Below are 23,105 nucleotides of genomic sequence, written 5' to 3'. Positions count from 1 at the left end.
TGCATCCGGCAGGGGAAAAGCCTAACACCAGTGTGAAAGTAGCCTTATGCTACCAGATATAAGTCAATGTTTCATCTTTTAAAAGTCCTTGAGACATGACTGGCAAGAGCCTTGTGTTAAAGGGGTTCTGCAGTTTGTTTTAACTGATGATCTATCCTCTGGATAGATAATCAGCATCTGATCGGTGGGGGTCCGACACCTGGGACCCCCGCCGATCAGCTGTTTGAGAAGGCAGCAGCGCTCCGGTAGCGCCGCGGCCTTCTCACTGTTTACCGCTGGCCCTGAGACGTCACCACTAGTACCAACTAGCGTGGGCGCGGCTAAGCTCCATTCAAGTGAACAGAGCTTAGCTAGTTGATACAAGTAGTGACGTCACTGGGCCAGCGGTAAACAGCAAGAAGGCCGCGGCGCTGCTGGAGCACCTCTGCCTTCACAAACAGCTGATTGGCGGGAGTCCTGGGAAGAATAAACATGAATTTGGCCTCCATGATTTAGTCCGGTATTGAATGTGCTTTAGTACAATGCATAGACTCTGCAGGGTATAGGACGTGGTCAGTTTGAGTGGTTATATATATATATATATATATATATATATATATATGTATATGTACGCAGAGAGCATTAAAAGGCTTTTCCAAGATTTCACTGCTGATGACCCATCCTCTGATTGGTGGGGATCTGTTTTAGGCCTCTTGTGCACAAACGTTTTTTTTTTTTTTCGTTTCCGTTCCGTTTTTTGGGCATTTCATATACGGAACCATTCATTTCAATTGATCCGCAAAAAAAAAAAAATGCAAGGTACTCCATATGCCTTCCGTTTCCATATTTCCGTTCCGTTCAAAGATAGAACATGTCCTATTATTGTCCGCATAACGGACAAGGATAGTACTGTTCTATCAGAGGCCAGCTGTTCCGTTCCGCAAAAAAAACGGAATGCACACGGACGTCATCCGTATATTTTTTCAGATCCGTTTTTTTGCAAGCTCTGTGGCCTTCTCTCTGCTTACCAAGCACCGTACCGTACGTTGTATAGCGGCTGTTCTTGTCATCGCGCTCAGTCCCATTCACTTCTATAGGGCTCATCTGCTCCTAGGCCACGTGACCGATGAACATGACTTCAGTGGCCTAGGAATAGCTGTGAGAAGGCTGCTGCGCGACTGCGAGTGCCGGTGCATTCTCAAACAGCTGATCAGCGGGGGTCACTGGTGTCGGACCCTCACTAAAAACCCCTCTAAAATATCCAAACAATAGCATCTTCAAAAATACATATATAAGAGGGGTTGCATCAAGATTGACAGCAAGATACACTACGCTTAAAGGCGTATTCCGGGCTTTTTCTACTGATGACCTATCCTCAGGATAGATCAATATCAGATCGGCGGGGGTCCGATATTCGGCACCCCCACAGATCAGCTGGATGAGGAGATGGCACGTGCAGTGCGCATGTACTGTCTCCCTTCCTGTATGTCTATGGAACAGCAGACAGAAGAGAGAAGGGGAGACGGCTCATGCGCACTGCGCGTGCCGTCTCCTCATGCAGCTGATCTGTGGGGGTGATGGATATCGGTCCTCAGGATAGGTCAATAGAAAAAGCCTTTAAAGGGGTTGCCCAAGACTGTAACAGAGCTCCGAGAGTGGCCGTCCCACAGTGGTGGTCATACTTACCGCTGCAGCAAATTGCTGGCCATAGGGGAGCAGGTCACCACTGCGGCCAGCAATGAGTTATATATACATACTCCAAAATGATGTCCAGAGGTTACGACCACCCTGTAATCCAGCATTGGTGGCCGGGCTTGCATAGTATAGGAAAAGGCGCCGTTCTCTCTCGTGCCCAGGACTGTGGGAATGTGAATTGGTGCTTCTTTCTATACTGTACAAGCACGACCACCACAGGGTGGTCGTAACCATGGTAATGATCAGCGTATAATGTGATGGTTAAAATGAAAGGAAGCAATATGGACAATCACAATACATTAGTAAGTGCCTTCTATTAGCTTTCTCTACGTGATAAATGCCATTTGCTGAAGTGACACAACCCATTTTAATTGAAAACAATGCAGATTATTTTTATTTTTTTTACTAAATCACCCAGTCCTACTGTTTCACACTAGAGCAGAGATGGGCAAACACGGCCCTCCAGCTGTTTTAAAACTACAAATCCTATCATGCCCTGCTGTAGTCTGATAGCTGTAGGCAGACTGGGAATGATGGGATTTGTAGTTTTACAACAGCTGGAGGGCCGAGTTTGCCCATCCCTGCACTAGAGGATCCCGTGCGTGTCATCCGCAGCGTGAATAAGAGCCAAACCCCGCTCCGGACAGCAGAGACATGGAGCAGTAAGGGCTCTTTCACACTTGCGTTGTCCGGATCCAGCGTGTACTCCATTTGCCGGAATTACACTCCGGATCCGGAAAAACGCAAGTGTACTGAAAGCATTTGAAGATGGATCCGTCTTCAAAATGCGTTCAGTGTTACTATGGCAACCAGGACGCTATTAAAGTCCTGGTTGCCATAGTAGTAGTGGGGAGCGGTATACTTACAGTCCGTGCGGCTCCCCGGGCGCTCCAGAATGACGTCAGAGCGCCCCATGCGCATGGATGACGTGTCCATGTGATCACGTCATCCATGAGCGTGGGGCGCCCTGACGTCACTCTGAAGCGCCCGGGAGCCGCACGGACGGTAAGTATGCTGCTCCCCCACTCCCCACTACACTTTACCATGGCTGCCAGGACTTTAGCGTCCCGGCAGCCATGGTAACCATTCAGAAAAAGCTAAACGTCGGCTCCGGCAATGCGCCGAAACGACGTTTAGCTTAAGGCCGGATCCGGATTAATGCCTTTCAATGGGCATTAATTCCGGATCCGGCCTTGCGGCAAATGTTCAGGATTTTTGGCCGGAGCAAAAAGCGCAGCATGCTGCGGTATTTTCTCCGGCCAAAAAACGTTCCGGTCCGGAACTGAAGACATCCTGATGCAGCCTGAACGGATTTCTCTCCATTCAGAATGCATTAGGATAATCCTGATCAGGCCGACGACGGAACTCTATGCCGGAAGAAAAGAACGCAAGTGTGAAAGAGCCCTAACAGGATTGATAAAGCTCCGTGCCTCTGTGATCTTTTTACTACAAAATCACGGTGACAACTTTATCTCACGGTGATGTTGTAGTATAAAGATCACAGAGCGGCACGGAGCATTATCAGTCATGTTACTGCTGTCCGGAGCGCGGCTTGGCTCTTATTGCCGCTGCGGATCGCACACACGGGATCCTTAATAAGGTAAATTCATTTTTTTATACAAGGGACTGAAGCTGGAAGTTGTCAGCAGCAGCAGAGCCCGGGTGTGACGTCACGCGGTCTACACGTCTCCACCGCCCGCCTGACAGGTGAGAAGTGCGCTCAGTGGAGGTGTCAGCGCAGGTAGCCCCGCCCCCAGCCCTCACACTCGCTCCGTGCACTTCCGGGATGCTGGCAGGAGGTGAGGCACTTCCGGTTTTCAGCTCCGTGGCCGGATGACGTGGCTGAGCGGCCGCTGAGGAAGCGGCGGGTGTCAGTACAGGGGCAGAACCTGCAGCGGCTGGAGGAGGAGGACGGCGGCTTTACCGAGACATTGACCGCTGTGCGTCCCCGGCCGTCAGGACAAGGATGAGAGCGCTGAGGCTGCTGCTCCTCTGCTTGTCGGCGCTGTGCGCCCGGGCGGATGAACACGAACACACGGTGAGATGTCCGCTCATAAGATGCGGGGAGGAGGGGGGCTGGCCGGCGGCGCCCGGCTCGTGTAGGCCGCTGTCGTGCTCCTGGTCGCGGCCTCACGGCTTCCTCCTGTCCCTCAGGCCTGTGCGCGATTACATGATGCAGGCTCCAGGGCCCGGACCGCACAGAGCCTGCCTGTGCACTGGATAGGTAATGCAGGCTATTGTTACCTGTTAGCAGCCAGTTGAGGCAGACACTAGTGATAGGAAGGCCCGAGCCCTGTCTGCACTACTGCATCTCCAATGACATCACATACATGAGAGCCAGCAGCGGCTATGAGACCTCCTCAGGGTGGTTGTCAGTTGTTGGCAACAAGTAAAGCCTCGGGTTGTCAGTGTAAGAATCCCTCAGTCTATAGAATAGAGCCGTGCTGGTGTTTATAGAGTCCAAATGATTGCATCGTGTTCTGCTTAAAGGGGTTGTCCAGGATGCGTAAAAACCGCCGGGGACGGGCTCAAATAATGATGGCTCATCCGGGAGATCTCGGGGCTGTTGCCGTCCTGCAGTGATTATGTTGCGACAACTCGGGCAATTCCTGCAGTAATGTGGGGGCTGTCACAACGTCATGGCTGCGGGACAGCAACACAGATCGGTGGTAGTGGTGGGGCAGAGATTTTTCCGAATATTTTATCACACGTCTTGGATAACCCCTTTAAAGAGGGATTCTCATTAATGTGGTTCCTGGCTTTCTGACTGCAGTTAGTCCATGGGGCCCGTCTACTGAAGTCTTGGTTAGAAGCCACCAGGTGCAGGCCTCGTCGGTGAGGAACTGAAACCGGTGTCAGCTAGGACCTGGACCCCGGAGCTCAGTTGTAATTTATTCCAATTGTCTGGCGTAAATGATACTAAGGGTAGGACCCCACGGCACGGTTGTGTAGCTGCGCTGTGGTCGAGTACCGCACTCTCGTACTGGTCACAGCTGGATCTTGTTAAAGGGATTGTCCTTTCATTTATATCGATGACATATTCATCAATATCTGTTGGGGGGGGGGGAAGCTGACACTTCCGCCAATCAGCTGGTTGAAGAGGAGGCGGCACTCCGCGCGGGCACCACTTCCTGTTAATCACAATACATGTCGTCTCCTGTGCATCAGTGGCGTAGTGTAATTACGAGCGCCTACTCCATTCAAGTGAATGGAGGGAGTACTTGCCATTACACTGCACTGCCGAATCTTCTGAGACGACAGACAGTGTAATGATGAGCGTCACCTCCTCTTCAAACCGCTGATCGGTGGGGGTGTCGGACCCCTGCAGATCAGATATTGATGACCCATCCAGATGACAGGTCATCAATATAAATGTCAGGACAACCCCTTTAACTTAGGACGACTGCATTGTTGAAGGGGTTGACCTGTCCTCAGGTGGGGGGCCGGCTCCCGGTAAAGCTACTTTCACACAAGCGTCTTTGCTGGAACCGGCCAGGTTCAGCAAAAACGCTTCCGTTAATGCTAATACAACCATCTACGTCTGTTATGAACGGATCTGGTTGTATCATCTTTAACATAGCCAAGATGGATCCGTCATGAACTCCAATGGGGGACAATCCGTCCCCATTGTCTTGCTCCGCATCCCAGGACGGAAAGCAAACTACAACATGCTGCGGTTTGCTCTCCGGTATGGGAACGCAACTAAACGGAATGTATTTTGGAACACTCCGTTTTGTCTCCATTGACAATGAATGGGGACAAAACTGGGTATTGAGCCCCTATGATGGATCTCAATACCGGAAAACTAAAATGCTGGTGTGAGTAGCCTAACTCCGCCGCTCGGCTGTTTGAAGAGAAGGCAGCGATTCTCTTCACTGTTACCTGCTTGCCGTTGATATAGAATATGGTGGAGATGCTGTGATTGCACTGCTCGCTTTCTGTGATGCTGATGGCGAGCAGGTACACAGTGAGGAGAGTACTGCGCTTGCACGAGCGCTGCATTCTCTTCAAATAGCTGATCGGTGGGGGTGTCGGAAGTCGGCCCCCCGCTGATCTGTTATTAATGACCGATCCTGAGGATAGGTCATCCATATAGAAAACCGTGCAAAACCCTTTAACAATCCAGACCGACGAAACAGTGCAGTCTTCATAAGTTAACAAGCTGCGACCAGCACAGCCGCGCGGTACGTTTTAGAAGCTGGTCTTAATTCCCCTTGCACTGGCACTTGATGCGCCTAAGTTATGTATAGGCACAGGTTTCTACATAACTGAGGCATTGGCCTTGCAACTTGCTTAAAGGGAATCTGTCATCAACTTTATGCTGACCGTACTGAGGGCGACCTAAAATAGTGACAGAAATGCTGATGTCAGCGGTGTGTCACTCATGAGCTAAAAGTAAGTGGTTGCTGAGAACCAGCAGCATAATCATTGCAGCGCAGGCCTTGAAAAGAGTCAAATCTACCCGAGAAGAGTCCTGGTTATTATAATCTCCTGCTCTCTCCATCTGCTGATGATTGGCAGTTCTCTCCTAGAGAGAAAGGGAGACAACTAGGTAGAAGACTGTCAGACATCAGCAGGTAGAGCTGGAGCCTATGAATAACCAGGACTCTTCTCAGGTGGCCGTGACTCTTTTCCAGGCCCAGTCTGCAATGTTTGGGATGTTGGTTCTCGGCAACCACTTACTTTTTAACTTTTTTAAATGACCGACCGCTGAAATCAACTCACCGGTCTCTACTTTATGCTGTTAGTATGGGCAACATAAAGTTGAGGACAGGTTCCCTTTACGTGTACGCAGCTCCCTTGCTGACGTAGATTTAAGCCCTTTTCTATGCCAAAAACAGGCATAAAAAATTATAAATGAGTGGCTGGCCGGCCCCGCCCCCTTACCCACCGAAACCACTCCCCCTTTTTCCGCCACCTCGGAAAAGTGTCGTGAGTGGGGAAAAGTCGCAGATTCGGCTGCAAATTCCTTTTGCGACCGAATCTGCGACAAAAGTACGCCAAAAACTGGCGGACTTTGCTTCATAAATGACCCCCTATGGGGTAGATCACAATCCCGTCCTCTAAGGCCTCATGCACATGGCTGTATTTTCGGGACACATTCTTTGCAGATCGGATGCAGAGTTATCGCACGCTCTCTCCATCTGTACGTCTGTTTGTTGGTCCCAAGAAAAAAAATAGAACGTGTCCTATTCTTGCCCTTTTTATGGGTAAGAATATGCATTTGCTACAGAGTGTGGGACCTGCGGAAAGGGAAAACGCGGGATGCACCCAGTGGGTAACCGTGCTTCCAGTGTGCGTGGTGATGAGCATTTACATACTCCTTTGTTGATGCTTATCTATGTACTATAGGACTGTATGGGTCTTGGGGTACTTTCACACTAGTCTTATTCTTTTCCGGTATTGAAATTCGGTAAAGGGTCTCAATACAGGAAAAAAACGCATCAGTTTTGTCCTAATGCATTCTGAATGGAGAGCAATCCGTTCAGTATGCATCAGGATGTCTTCCGTCCCGTCCCTTGTACGGTATTTGACTGCAGAAAATACCGCACTTGCTGGATCCGGTATTCATTTCCATAGAGATGTATTAATGCCGGATCCGGTACCAAGTGTTCCGGAAATTGTCGTATCGCTGCATCCGGTATATAGTCGGAGCGGGTTTTGCTTTTGATCTTTGAAAAAAAAAAAATTATTACCGGATCCGTTATTCCGGATGAGACGGATTTGGTATTTCACCGGACCTGGAAAAAAAAGAATATCCGTTCGTATATGGTTTGCCGGAACTGCCTGTTGGATTCTAACAACGCTGGTGTGAAAGTACCCTAAATCCGTACTCTGCGCTCCTGAGATGTCTGTCTGCAGATGCCATCTATAGGCGATGGTCTCGGGGACTAGATGGCGGTTCTCATTGCTGTAAATGAAGCTGCAGTCTTTTTTAAGCTACAGTGGGTTCGGAAAGAATGGGAAATGTAAAGAAAGGACTTGCACGTCTTTCCCCTTCATCTACTTCTGGCGTGTGAGGTTTCCAACTTTCTGGTACTTTTTAGATGAGACTTTTTTTTTGACCGAACAGTTGAAAGCGCATTAAAAAGCACCTGCGGTTTCATTATGATTTCTTGTGTTTACCGCAAGGCAAGACCTCAGCAATTTGTCATAAAAAAAGGACCTGCCACCTCTCCTGACATGTCTAACTACTTGCATTCCCCATGTAATATCAAAATGACTTTTCTTGTCCGCAACTGCGGACAAGAATAGGACATGTTCTATTTGTTTGCAGAACGGAAGTGCGCATGCGGACAGCGCATTCCGGCCCTATTGAAAGTAAATGGGTCCGCCCGCACCTGTTCCGCAAAATTGTGGAAAGGATGCGGACGTGTGAATGGACCCCAATACAGTACCGCTAAGTACAGCTAAGTAAATAAGGTTTTCAACATCTCACGTACACAGAGCAGAAATTGACCTCCAACGTGTCAACTACTTGTGCAGATTTACAGTGGATATGTCACCCTGTTCAGTGCAAAGGGTGGGATCTGGGACAAATCTGTAACGCATGCGGATTTTGGTGCAAAAAGGCATCAGATATGTATGAAAATCTGTGCCGAAATTCAGCATAAATTACGTGCATATACCCTTATTGAAGACTGCTTTATTATTCCAGCAGGAATAATAAAGGAATGGCTCAACACAGTCATCCGATTAGATGGTCCAGAAGTATAACAAGGGAATGCAAGTAGTTACTGAAACAAACATGACGGGGGCTTCTGTCCTCCGTAATGGGGTTTTTGACCGTGCGGCCAGAAAACGATTCTATAAACGTATCCTTGTGTTAATCTGTGTTCCAGCTCCTTAGGTCACATATCCGTGTGCACTGTCCCCTATACGATCCCTACCATTCAAAGGATTCGGTAGCGTGTATCTGATGTGCGATTGCTGGTTGTGCCTTAATGCGATAATCCATAGTGTACAACATTAAGCTGCAGATATATAATATATTTGATAAAATATGTATATTTTATATCCAATAACAATACAATATGTACAGTATCTGCTTGGTGCCGTTTTCTGGCAGTCCAGTTGTGAGTCATCATCCATACAGACAATAATGCTGTAAGTTATAGGGAACCAGTATACTGGCCTCGCTGGTTTCAGCGGTCTGGGAAGGCTTTCAATACCTTCACAGTAATGACCTGCCTGCACCAGCGCTGTGAGAGAGATGAGTCGAATGCTGCTTGCTGCCCTCCCCACCTTCAGACGATGATGGACAGGTTTATTTTTTGTTACGCAATGTCAGTTGTCGTCCAGAGGCGGGGGAGGGTGGGGTTAGCTGCCGTTGTTGGACTCCTCTACCTCGTATCATTGGTGCGGGTTTCGGCACCAGAAAATCCAGCGTGGCAGGTGTCACAAATGTGACTCTTCCTGTGGGTCTTCACCCAATCTGAAATCTATAGGGTGTAACCAGTAGGAGCCCGGCAGCCTGCACACCTTTGTGCTTGCTTCTAGTGACATGTTTTTTTTGTTCTTACAGGCTCCAGATTTTGTTAATCTGTTTCCTTCAAAACTGGAATAGATCCTTTTAAGCGGAAAGTAGAAAGCTTTTGGAGCACATTTAAAGGGAACGTCTTATTATGGTCTTGGCCTATTTACTGCAGTAATACATGATTAGTACATCAGATACAGGGTCCAGGTCACTATTTTTTATTTTCTTACTGCCCTTGTTTTTCCAGCTCTCAACAGTCCGGACTGCTGTGCTGACATAATGCAGGACTTAGTGCTGCTCTGAGCACTGACAGGGGCAGTAGGAAAATAAAAAATAGTGATCTGGACTCCTTATCAGCAGTGGTACTCATGTATTACTGCATTTAATAGTCTAAAGCTGGGTTTACATGGGGCGATGCTGCGGCCAATTGTCAGGACAGTCGGCTGCTCGTCCAGTGAAGACGACATGCAGTGATCTCCTTCACGGTTTCCCTCGTCCTCATACAGATTCATGGTTTCTGAGCAGCAGATCGCTGTTTAGAACACATGATGTGCTGCCCAGAAGCCATGATCAGTGGTGCCTGCACATGCGACATGATCACCCGATGCACAGGCGTTTTGGGCTTTCATCGGGTGATCCACGCTACATTCAGACGGGTAGGTTATCGGGAGCGACCATTTGCAGGAACAGTCATTCCCGATAATCTGCCCGATAATTATTCACCTTAAGATTGTAGTGGCAGATTCCCTTTAATAAATGAACCTAAGAGCAGCAAATGTTATAAAATAATATACCTATTACCCACCTGTTTGAGGGGTATTCCAGGGTCTTAATATTGTTGGTGTTATCCTGTTATCCTCAAGATAGACCATCAATATCTGATTAGTGGGGGTCCTACACCGCACGTCCCCACTGTTCAGCTGGTTCAGAGTCGCTTCATCGCAGGAGCTACACATCTCTGTCCCATTCAATTCCATGGAGGCAGTGCTGCAGTTACCAGCTCCAACCACTACACTACAGACAGATGCGTAGCGCCTGCGCTGAAGCGACTCTGAACCAGCTGATAGCGTGGGGTGTAGGGCCCCCACTGATCAAATATTGATGGTCTGTCTTGAGAATCGGCCATCCATATTAAAATCCTGAAATGCCCCTTTAAGTCCCGTTGGGCTTTGTGTAATTGCAGCAGGTATTTCCTCATGACCTCTGCAGCTAGTCACTGGTCTCAGTGGTAATGCTAGCACGCAGAACACAAGACCATACATTTAACCTCCCAAACAATGGGATGATTACCGTATAGATTAACTAAGGATGTCCTGCGTGTCGTAAAACAGGTCTTATGATTTGGTGCGCGTTCCACATACATATTAACCTGTGGCCTTGTTCCCTGCCTACCTGTACACACCTGAGCTGCTTCCGGGTGTATTCTGCCACATGCACAAGTCTCAGTCATTGTTCTTGTGTTGGCGTCTGCAGAGCTCCTGGAACTCTTCCTCTCCTTGCTGAGGTTGTTGGCCTCTTTTATTGCTTTTTAATAAATCACCAGTTAAGCCGTTCTCTAAGTTTCTTTTGAATACTAGTAGTAAAGTTTAGATAATGTCACCAGTTCCTAAAAATGACTGTTGCCCTCACCGTCTGATTTCGGTAGCACTGGCCGCCCATCTAATGTGCATAGCAGTCTCCCAACTCTCCCCCCAAAAGCATGTACTGGAGGGAAGAGGAGGCCCTAGGAGCTCTGGTGTAATGTGCGCTGGACGTTCAGAAGCAGTCAGCACTGTGACGTCACTAAAATACAGAGGTAATTAAGAAACGGCGACATGGCCTTTTCTTAATACCGCGGTATATCATAAATACTGGTATATCACCCAACCCTAGTCCGGCACCCCTGGCGATCAGCTGGTTGAAGAGTGTGATCGCAGCCTTCCCTTCATTGTTTAGCTGCTTGCCATTGACAGCATAGCGGTGAGCAGGTATAATTGCAGGCCGCACCATTCACTTCTATGTGACTGCTCTGTAGTATATACTTGAATGGGACGGCGCTGTCGACTGCGAGCAGGTAAACAATGAAGGTAAGGCTGTGCTCTCGCGACACGCACCTTCTCTTCAACCAGCTAATGGGTGGTGGCGCTGGGTTTCGGATCTCCGCTTATCTGATGTTGATAACTAGGGATGAGCGAATCGACTTCGCCTGAAACATCCGAAGTCGATTCGAATAAGGCTACTTTCACATTAGCGTTTTCAATTCCGCTATTGAGATCCGTCATAGGATCTCAATAGCGGAAGAAAACGCTTCTGTTTTGTCCCCATTCATTGTCAATAGGGACAAAACTCAACTGAACGAAATGGAGTGCACCAGAACGCATTCTGTTCCGTTTGGTTGCACTCCCATCGCAGACAGAATTACTCTGCAAGCAGCGTTTTTCTGTCCGCGATGTGGGGAGGAGCAAGACGGATCCATCATGACTCACAATGTAAGTCAATGGGGACGGATCTGTTTTCTCTGACACAATAGAAAACGGACCCGTCCACCATTGACTTTCAGTGGTGTTCAAGACTCATCCGTCATGGCTATTGAAGACATAATACAACCGGATCCGTTCATTACGGATGCATGCGTTTGTATTACAGTAACCAAAGCGTTTTTGCAAATCCATGAAGGATCCACAAAAAACGCTAATGTGAAAGTAGCCTAATACTTCGTTTGAATACTGTAAGGAGCGAGCGCTCCGTACAGTATTAGAATGTATTGGCTCCTATGAGCCGAAGTTATTACTTCGCAAAGTCTCATGAGACTTCGCATAATTGCATAAATTAATTTCTACTGTAAAAAAAAAACATTTCGGGTTTGGTTCCAAGTAGAAAGTTTTTACAGTAGAAATTAATTCATGAAGTTATGCGAAGTCACGTGAGACTTCGCAAAGTAATAACTTCGGCTCATAGGAGCCAATACATTCTAATACTGTACGGAGCGCTCGCTCCGTACAGTATTCAAACAAAGTATTATGCGAATTGACTTTGGATGTTTCACCCGAAGTCTATTCGCTCATCCCTATTGATAACCTATTCCTGAAGATAAATCATCAATAAAAATAACTTGGACAACCCTTAATGTGGAGCCAGATGCTGTGTCCATAAGGCCTGATGCACGTTATACAGCCCCAGCATTATTTCCAGGTGAGGCCTCATGCACACGGCCGTATTCCGCGGCTGAGAGCGGTCCGCGGTAACCCGGCCGGGATTCCTTCTGACAGCAGGAGCGCACGGCATCATTGGTTGCTACGAGTGTATCACTGTACAGCAGCGGCGTCATAGCAACCAATGACGCCGTGCGCTCCTGCTGTCAGAAGGCATCCCGGCCGGGTTACCGCGGAACACGGCCGTGTGCATGAGGCCTAAGGCTGTGTTTGCACTTTAGTTTCTAACAGTCCCAGCAACCCAGTTCTGGATCTGTGCGACGCTGTTCGTCCGATGTGACAGGACTGTCTACAGAGCCTAAGTGACCCGACAGGTCCACTCAGTGCCAGAAGCCTCCCTCTGGAGGAATGAAGTTAGTTGCTCATTGTTGGAATATGGTTACTGTATGGTTGGTTCTAGATGGAATTGGTAACCTTTACCTTATCTTTTTCCTTCATTTCTTTCTTTTTTTTTACTTCTCTGGCATGGTCTGAATTCTGCTCCTGTAGTGGGGGCGAGGCGGTGGATTTTCTATTAGTCATTGCCCTTCACAGGTGAAATGTGTTTGCTTTACCGGTCTTTTCAGGACTTCTTATTAATGGAGTTTGAGAATACACAGGGCCGTTCTTGGTGAGGATGTTGCGGTCGTCCTTCTAGCGACAGATGAGAGAAGAATAATTGTACAAGGAGGGCGGTGCTGATTAAATATTGACACTGAATGAGCTCAGCAGGGGTGTAATGCGGCGTCTGGAGACGTTTCTGAGCCTTATGTTGGCGGTATATATTGGGAAAATTCCTTGATGTACGGCAGCGTAGTGCTATACAGTGACATACCTTGCCTATAGAGTCCCATTATATAAAGAAAGGCAATCTGCTGCACCTTCCTATACAGTTGAGGAGAAAAAAAAAAAAAAAAGTTTGCGGACGCCATGAGGCAAAATCTGCTTTCATACACTGTTTGGTGAGTGGAGCCTTAAAGGAGTATTCCAACTGTAACAAGTTATCCCCTATTCACAGGATAGGGTATAACTATCAGATCGTGGAGGTCCTACCACTGGCACCTCCACCGATCATGGAACGGGGCCCTGTAACCTGTAGAGCCCCCTTAAATGGCCAGAGCAGCAGGTCGCAAATGCACACCGCCGCTCTATTCTTTTCTATTGGAGCGTCGGAGATAGCCGAGCGTTGTAATCTCCGGCGCCCCCAAAGAAATTAATGCAGTGTGCTTTTAGGGGGGCTCCACGGTGTATGGGGCCTCAAAGGTAGGACCACCACCGGTCTGATAGTAATTCTGTGGATAGGGGATAACGTGTTATAACCGGAATACCCCTTTAAGGATACATTTACATTGGTCGACTGATCACTAATTATTTTGCTTGTCACTGCAGTGGTAGTAGCGCTGCAGTGACAGGTTGGCTGTGTAGTGCTGGCGCTGACTTCCAGCTGCTCAGCGGGGGTGCAGGCTGTCAGACCACAGGCTAGGCCATCACTCTATAAATAAATAAATTTGCACATTTTATTGAATCTTTTTTCCCCCCAGAAAACTACTCCTCAATCTGCTCAGCTCCTCCTGCTCTATAACCGGCTTCCTGCAGATTGCCTACATTTTCACGGAGATAGGTTCCCTTTAAGATGCACCTGCCAGGAGCTTTTCCTGTTCTGTATACCAGTCATCGCACTCTGAGTGTGCACAGAGCCTTACTGGTCTGATTATTACATATGTACAGTGCCCCAGATGTAAAACATTAACTGCTAGGACATAATGCCCGCTGGCACCATATTATAATCGTTTTATGCCTGGTTTTACTTTGGGATTAGTTTGCCTTTATAGTAAATGTTCAGGTATTGCTCTGTAAACAGAGCTTTTCTGGTTCTTGGCTGTGGGGTGGTCATGGCCTAGTACACTCTGCAATGAGTTACTTCATGCCAGCTCAGTCACTCTCTCTCTCCGGGCTGGCACGTCAATGCCAGGATGTGGCAGAAATCATGCCAACCTGCAGATCTGTGCGGTTTTCACACTGATAGCTGTAGAACCTGTAGAGCCATAAATGTTCATTCCATTGGCTTATTGAATTGCTGTTGCTCTGTTAGGAGGTTTTAAAGGGGTTCTCTGCCCGTTTCCTTAAAGACGCCAGAGCAACTGGCGAAACATGGGGGGCAGCGCTTGAGGGATTTTTACAATAGGAGTGACGCTTCTTGAGGGTTATAAGAAAATACCAAATGTAACTATAGTAGCTAGGGACAGATCTAAAAGAGAGGGGGGCTGAAACTAACGTGCAATTACCTGCCTCCCTTAGTCCACTGCTACAGCATTGATAGAGGTGTGGATATAATTCTTGGTGCGGATCCGTTCAGATAATACAACCGTCTGCATCCGTTCAGAACGGATCCGTTTGCATTATCTTTAACATAGCCAGAACGGATCCGTCTTGAACACCATTGAAAGTCAATGGAGGACGGATCCATTTTCTATTGTGCCAGATTGTTTCAGTAAAAATGGATCCGTCCCCATTGACTTACATTGTGTGCCAGGACGGATCCGTTTGGCTCAGTTTCGTCAGGCGACAGCAGAACGCTGCAGGCAGCGTTTTGGTGTCCGTCTCCAACGCGGAATGGAGACTGATCGGAGGCAAACTGATCCATTCTGAGCGGATCCTTTTCCATTCAGAATGCATTAGGGCAAAACTGATCCGTTTTGGACCGCTTGTGAGAGCCCTGAACGGATCTCACAAACAGAAAGCCAAAGCGCGAGTGTGAAAGTAGCATAAGATGGCCCCCATATCCTCCAGCTCTCAATAATGCCTTATTCCAAGAGGACCCTCTTCCCTGATGTGTCATGTATGCTGTCCAGCTGTTAGTGAAGCCATTACAATATGGCGCTGACACTCAGATATTTACATAGGTCGCCTACCAGAGTTGGTAACACAATGCGCAGATGCCAAGTGTCATCTCTTTTCATATTTTCATTTTCTAGCCTCAGGGGAATGCCCCTCTGATGTCTGTAATAAATGAGAATTTGCTTTGTCCCCAGTGTGCGTCACAGTTGCAAATAACAGTGTTTATATATCTAAACTCGCACAGCAACAAAGAAAGCCATACAACTGATAGTTTTAATCAGATTTATTTGGTCTAATTAAGACATTTTACAAACTCACTATTAAAAGTTAAGTTTTATGATTAGTGAAAATAGACATATGTTACAATAAGGCAATTACTAGTCTAAATGACTACTGATAAAATGCGCCTGATTCCCTGACATTTACCACCAATCTCTACTTTCTGGTACCCTTTCTGTTTATTTTACTCGCATAGCGAGCGCTGTATTCCGTAGCGCTTTACCGACATTATCATTGCTGTCTGTAAGGTCCCTATAGAAACCCATACAAACCCTTGACTCCACTCAACTTGCTAACCCTCAGCTTGTCAGTTCGATACATAATAAAAGGCCTTTAGAGTATAAAATGTAGGAGTAAATATAATGCCCAACCCAAATCGGAACAAACCTCTAAATACAGCAGCGTGGCACAGCCTTCATGTACTGACATATCATTTGTGAGCAGAGGATGCTGGTGAGTTGCTGTCTAGTGTTGAGCGAACTTGTGTTTTAAGTTCGGCGTCTAAAGTTCAGGTTCGGGTTATCGAAGAATCCTGTTATGGATTCTAAATTCCGTTATGGTCCGTAGTAGCGGAATCCATAACGCGAATCTTCGAGAACCCGAACTTTAGACGCCGAACTTAAAACACAAGTTCGCTCAACACTATTGCTGACCTATTTGTACTGTGGTTTAGGCTAATGCTGGACTTTACATGGCCAGCGAACGCTCGTTCCTAATAATTTTCTCATCTAAAGGTGCGTATATCAGCAAATGAATGAGAGAAACAATCATACATCGGGGGAAAGTCATTCATGCAGACACCTAAATTACATGCCGTCTAAACCGCACTCTGCTGCCGTTGTTCACCCTCCTACTGTGGAGGCGGCCACTGCATGCACGTACAGCTCTTCTCCTCCACTGAAGAGTCAGCAATTGTGAGGAAGGAACTCTTTTTCTTCCTGACAATCATCTGCTTGTCAGCGCGGTGTAAATACAGCACTCGCTAGATCTGTGATTGTGGGAGCTGGACCCCCATCGGGTTATGGAGATAAAACAAAAATAACGTTTCTCTGTTTGTGTGTATATCTTCATCTTTGTGCTTTATGACCGGCAACTGATCTCATGGGCAAACCAGAAAGACGTCAGACTGCTGATATTTTACAAAACCACTCTGGAGTATTTTAGTAAGAATTTAGAGGCACAAACTTTGTCGTTTTGGTTCCCTGAACGTAAAGGACGATCAATATAATATATATATATATGTGTGTGTGTGTATATATAGATATGGATATATATGGCCTGCACAATATATCGCCAAAGCAATCGCAATAAATCGCCATATCGCAATCGCCAATTGGCCGACCCAAAAATGCTGCAATTGTATTACCATATTTTTCGCTTTATAAGACAAACTTTTTCCCCCAAAAAGCGATGGTTGACTTTTTACGTGGCTGACACGGATGTATCGCCGGCCGCTATGCTGCACAGTGCGGCCGGCGATACATGAGTTACAGTGCAGGGAGGGAGGAGGGGCTGGAGGCAAGTCGTTATTTTAATGAACAAATTATTCTATTTATCTGTTCTGTGCAGTGCTATTAAGAAAATGGCAAGTTTTGTATTTTGTACTTTTGCAGTAAAGCAAATATGTTATTTAATTTAGTAAAAGATGTTTTATTTTGAAAAACACTGTGCATTTCAGTTCTGGAGTTAAGCATAACTACATTTCAGCATTATCAGTAATTTGTGTGTGCTTTTGCCTTGAAAATCTCTAGCACAATTCCCTTAAAATATTGTATCGCAATTTTTAGGGCCCTAATCGCAATCGCACAAAATTCCCATATCGTGCAGCCCTAATAGATAGAGATTATATATAGAAAGGCTCATGCTTGAGCCGAAACGTCGCTTTTGCCACCATATGGGTGAATAAAAACACACTTTTTTGAAGAAATGCTTGGAGTGCAGTCCGATTTTTGTCTTCTATAAGTGGGTAAGCACCTTTTACCGTACTTGGACATTGCACCCGTCTATTTTTCCACACTTCCTAGGGTGGTGCTGCCAGTGGTTTTTTACTATATATATATCTATATCTATATATATCTATATATATCTATATATATCTATAAGTGTACAAATAACGACATGTCAACCTTCTCTGTATTCCCTACATAGGAGTATATTAGGGTTGGGCTAAAAGTGGTTGATTTTCTGTGTACGTCTCCTGAATGGTTCGGCCGTGTATTGTATTAATGCTTCTTTTTTGCTTTCTGCAGTATAATGAGAAAGAAGAGGTGGTTTTATGGATGAACACAGTAGGACCATACCACAATAGGCAAGAGACGTATAAATATTTCTCGCTGCCCTTCTGTGTTGGAAAGAAGAAAGATATTGGCCACTATCACGAAACCTTAGGAGAGGCTCTTCAAGGCGTTGAATTAGAGTTTAGCGGCTTAGATATTAGATTTAAAGGTGCGTATTTCATCCAGTGTTGTTTTTTTTTTGTTTTTCTGTACTTTATTATTAGCCCTTATTGACAATTTAGGATATAATGTGGAGAGTACATCCAGATGGAGCCAATGAGTATGATCCATAGAAGTGACCAGTTGTTATTATTATTATTATTATTATTATTATTTATTATTATAAATAACAATAGCTGCAAGGCTGGTCCTAATCTACCAGAAGGGTATCTGAGAAAACCTCGGCAGGGACTGAGATGAGGTGCAACTTTCTAATTTCTACCCAATTGTGTGCCTCTGCACCAGCAGCAGAGTTTGTGGGGGATCTCTTGTGCTGCTCTGGCTTGACATTGTAGAGGCACTTATCGGAGCCCTTCCTGAACTGAATGTCACTGCTCTCCCTCCTCTACATCAAGAAACAATGTGAATAACGTGTTGGAAGGTAGCTGCCATCCCAATTCCTGCTTGTAGATGATCAAATTATTGTTTTGCCCACTTAGTGTTATTCAAGGGTTGATATTTTTTTAAATCTCACCTCCACACCACCAAACCTGTAAAGGGAAGCATGCTTGCCTATACCCCACCACGTGGTCCCGACACTGTGGGTCCTGGGCGTTCTTCACTGCACTCCGGTCCCTACATGTAAATTTGCAATCTGTGACTGCAGCAGAGCTGTTGACACCATCATTGCTGGAAGTTTACATGCAGGAACCGAAATACGTTGAAGACAGCCTGGAACCCCCAGAAACAGAGCCAAGTGGTAGGGATCAGGTAAGTGTGCCTTTCCTCACAGGTCCGATAATGTCAATCCTGGAATAACTGAAATTCTTTCTATTTATTTTTTATTTTTTTGCAATATCACAATAGATCTGAACCTGGTTCCAATATTGTTTGTATGGACCATGGATGCCCAACTTACGGCCCTCCAGCTGTTGTAAAACTACAACTCCCACCATGCCCTTCTGTAGGCTGATGAGAGTTGTAGTTTTGCAAGAGTTGGAGGGCCGCAGGTTGGGCATCCCTGGTATAAACTATACACTATTCCCTTCCTATGGCCCCAGACAACAAAACCTGTTCCGAGGGACCTCTTTCTTCCAATCTTCAAGTACTTTTGTCTCTGCTTTAGTTCTAAAATGTACGGATGCCCCCTTTTGATTTTTAGCTTGAGAGTAACCACACTCTTTAACATGCCTGGTGCCTAAAGTCGTGTTTTTTTTTTTTTTTTTATACACAGTGGATGTCATGCAGGCATCCTATTGTGAAATTGAACTGGACAAAGAAAAGAAGGATGCCTTTGTATATGCGATAAAGAACCATTACTGGTATCAGATGTACATTGATGACTTGCCAATATGGGGTAAGAATTTTTCATAATGTTTAAGTATGTACATTCTGCATACATTGTTCTGTTCCACTGGGTTCATGTTTTTAAATCGGCAATTCACAAATTGTGCGCTGAAATGTATATGTTATCTGTGTGACTGTCATTGAAAACCATGTATTTTACACTTGTCTATAGTTTTACAGACCGAGGGGCATTTAATAAAGTGTTTACGCCACTACTGTGGAGTAAAAAAGTTGCAGATTATGGCACATGCTACAATTGTGCCATAATTTGCGATTTTTCACTTGTCATCACTTTAAAAGTGGTGTGAAAGTGGGTGGGGCTTAGCGGAGGGCCCTGGCCGCAGGGTTTACTATATTATTTACACCAGAAAGTGGAGCATAGACTCCCTAGAAATGTGCCAAATTTGTTAAGAGGCAATGATAGTGTTGGGTGCTTAAAGGGGCTGTCATTCCATACATTGAGGGTATATAGTTAGAATATGCCCCCAATGTTTGATAGGTGTGGGTCCCACCTCTGGAACACGCATCTATCTCTAAAATGGAGGCTGCAAATGGAGCCCTCAATTAATTAATTTTTAAGGGACTGATGAAAATAGCTGCTCATAGCATTTGAATGGAGCGGTGGCCGCGCGATTCCCATTCATTTCTATGGGCCTACCGAAAATAGCTAAACACGGCACTCTGCTGTTTTCGGCACTCCCTTAAAAAATGAATGGAGGACGGCTGTACTTACGCAGTCTGCTCACCTTCTCTTTATGGACACCATTTTAGAGAGAGGTCAGATGTAGGGGGCATATCCTAGCAATGTGATTATGCCGCCAATATGTGAGATGGGCCAATCTAATGTATCTGGACCTCACCAAGTTCTTGCCTTAGGGCTCATGCACACGACCGTATGTATTTTGCAGTCCGCAAAAAAACTGAATTAGTACTCACCGGTAATTCTCACCGGTAATTCTTTTTCCATGAGATCACCACAACGGCAACACAAGGAGATTGACCCCTGACCTCTCTGCAGAGCAAGGTTTAAATACCCATCCCCCCCTTCCCACCACCAACACCAGTGATTCCAAAATACAAGAGTAGAAAGGTGGTGGAAAACAAGTAATTTTATATTATCAGTATTGAAACCAACAGAAGGGAAGATATTACTTCATAGCATCCCAAAAAAGAAAAAAGCATAATGGGAGGGAAAATATATGCCGTTGTTGTGATCTCATTGGAAAAAGAATTACCGGTGAGTACTAATTCCGGTTTTCCATAGCATCGCCACGACGGCAACACAAGGAGATATACAAAATATGATCAAGGGGGGATAACAGCCTGAAGGACTTTTTGTCCAAAAGGCATGTTGGATTTTTTTAAAAGGTCTAGTCTATAGTGCTTAACAAAAGTATTGATACTAGACCAAGTAGCGGCTTTACAAATTTCTTCTAAGGAAACACCTGCTCTCTCTGCCTGAGAGGAAGACATCGCTCTGGTAGAGTGAGCCTTCAGATTTTCTGGACAAGAGATATTCTGAATAGTATAACAGGTTGAAATGGCATTCTTAATCCATCTAGCGATGGAAGATCTAGAAATCTTCTGCCCTTTGTTTCTCCCCCCGAATTGAACAAAGAGACAGTCAGACCTCCTAAGATCTTTTGTAGAATCTATGTAGTCAAGTACGGCACGTCTGACATCTAGGGAATAAAAGGTGAATTCCCTGTCATCTGAAGGGGTTATCATAGAAAGATTGGAGCGTGATCTCCTGATCCTTGTGGATTTTAGAAACTACTTTCGGCATGAACCCCGGGTCTAGCTTCAGAATTATTCTATCATCTTTGATTTGAAGATAAGGTTCCCTCATGGATAACGCCTGTAGTTCGCTAATTCTTCAGGCAGTGGTAATGGCCACCAGGAATGCAGTCTTGAACGATTTAAATTTTAAAGAACAGTCACTCAATTGTTCTAAAGGGGGGACGCGATAATCCTGTGAGAACAATATTTAAATCCCAGGTAGGAATACGAGATTTTAATGTTGGACGTATTCTGGTAAGCGCCCTCATAAATCTCTTGATCAATTTATGACTTGCTAAATCAGTGTCATAGAAACAAATTAACGCTAACACTTGATCTCTGAGGGTAGAAGGTCTTAAACCCATATCGAAGCCATTCTGCAAGAAGTCCATAATCAATTGTATATTGGGAGCGGATTTATTAGGAGAAGATAATTCCGACCAAGAACAACATTTCTTCCAGATCTTCATATAAATGGCGAAGGTAACCTTCTTTCTGGAGGCCTTGAGAGTAGAAATCGCCAAATCCGAAAGACCTTGAAATTTCAAGATTTGGGTTTCAGTATCAAAGCTGTCAAATTTAGAAGGTCCGGATGAAAAATTGGACCCTGATGTAGAAGGTCCTTCCTCCTTGAGAGGAGCCAAGGACCTTCGACTGCCATCTTCCGAATAACGGGAAACCAGCTCTTTTTCGGCCAACAAGGCGTTATTAGAATGATGTTTGTTCTGTCCTGGTGAATCTTCTGTATCACTCTTGGTATTATCGGAAGAGGTGGGAAGGCATAGTACAGTGCTTGGTCCCATGTGATGGAGAAGGCGTCTAGAATCCACGAGTTGTCCCTGGGGTCTAGGGAGCAAAATGTTGGAACCTTTTAAATTTTCCAGAGAGGTGAACAGGTCCACCTCCGATATGCCACATTTGTTCGTTATCGTATGGAAGATCTCTTTATTCAAAGACCATTCCGATTGGTCTATCTTCTTCCGGCTCAGGTAGTCGGCTTCTATATTTAGTGATCCTTTCAGATGAACCGCTGAAATAGATTCTATGTTTATTTCTGCCCAACTGAATATTTTTGTGGATAGTTTTAGCAGGCTTATGGATTTCGTACCTCCTTGATGATTTAGGTACTTTATTCTTGTCGTGTTGTCTGAAATCATTTTTAAGTGACGGCCCCGGACTTGTGACTCTGCAATCTTTAGAGTTTAACATACCACCCTCGGCTCCCGATAGTTGGACAACTGGACCCTGATAATATACGACAATACGATAATCTCCGACTTTCGATCCCCAGCTCCACTGGCTTGCATCTGTGGTAATCTGGGTGTGAGGTATCTTCTTCCATGTTACTCATCTGGACATATTTCCCTGGATCCTCCACCACTGAAGTGAGGATTTTGATCTCTGAGGTATGGTAACTCTGATCTAGAGAGGAAACTTGTTTGTCCCATACTCTGAGTATCCACATTTGAAGAAGTCTAAAGTGAATCTGACACCATTGGACTGATGGGATGCAAGAAGTGAAGATACCTAGAAGACTCATTGAGTCTCTGATGGAATAGGTCCTTCTGGAAGAAAATTACTGTGACCTTCTTTTGAATATCTGATATCTTGTCCCGAGGTAGACTGGTTAACTGTTTCTGAGAGTCCAGGATAACTCCTAGAAACTTGATTTTGGTTGATTGTACTAGGTTCGACTTCCCTCTGTTGACCATCCATCCCAGTCTGTCCAAGGTCAGTAGAAAAACGTCCAGGTCCTTTTGTAGTTGGGAGGCAGAGTTGTTGGTTATTAAGAAATCGTCCAGGTAAGGGAAGATTGTCAATCCCTTTTTTCTCAGATATGCTTCTACCTCTATCAGTTTTGTAAACACTCGCGAGGCCGAAGATATGCCGAAAGGGAGAGAGGTAAATTGGTAATGGTGAATTCCGCCCTTGTAATCTTTTATTACAAATCTCAGGAATTGCTGGGAACTGTGATGTATTGGGACATGGTAGTATGCGTCGCCTAAATCTACCGTGCACATAACTGAATCTTCCTGTAACAGGGGAATGATTGATGTTAGGGTCTCCATACGAAATTTCCGGTAGGAAATTAATTTAAGATCTTCA

At 45.6% G+C, this 23,105-nt stretch overlaps 1 protein-coding gene across 1 annotated transcript in view; it reads left to right on the top strand.

Annotated features, from left to right (window-relative positions):
- The first annotated feature begins 3,461 nt into the window (after positions 1-3,461).
- The window catches only part of TM9SF3 (transmembrane 9 superfamily member 3), a 59,988-nt gene continuing 40,344 nt past the window's right edge, over positions 3,462-23,105 (top strand). The window contains exons 1-3 of the mRNA XM_040437478.1: positions 3,462-3,712; positions 17,688-17,883; positions 19,108-19,230. Coding sequence (XP_040293412.1) covers positions 3,641-3,712; positions 17,688-17,883; positions 19,108-19,230 — 391 coding nt within the window. The 5' untranslated portion in view covers positions 3,462-3,640. The remainder of the gene's footprint in view (positions 3,713-17,687; positions 17,884-19,107; positions 19,231-23,105) is intronic.

Source organism: Bufo bufo, chromosome 6, assembly GCF_905171765.1.
Source record: "Bufo bufo chromosome 6, aBufBuf1.1, whole genome shotgun sequence".
In the NCBI taxonomy this organism is placed as follows: domain Eukaryota; kingdom Metazoa; phylum Chordata; class Amphibia; order Anura; family Bufonidae; genus Bufo; species Bufo bufo.
Note: the sequence above shows the minus strand (reverse complement) of the source record. Positions and strands in the feature narration are given on the sequence as shown.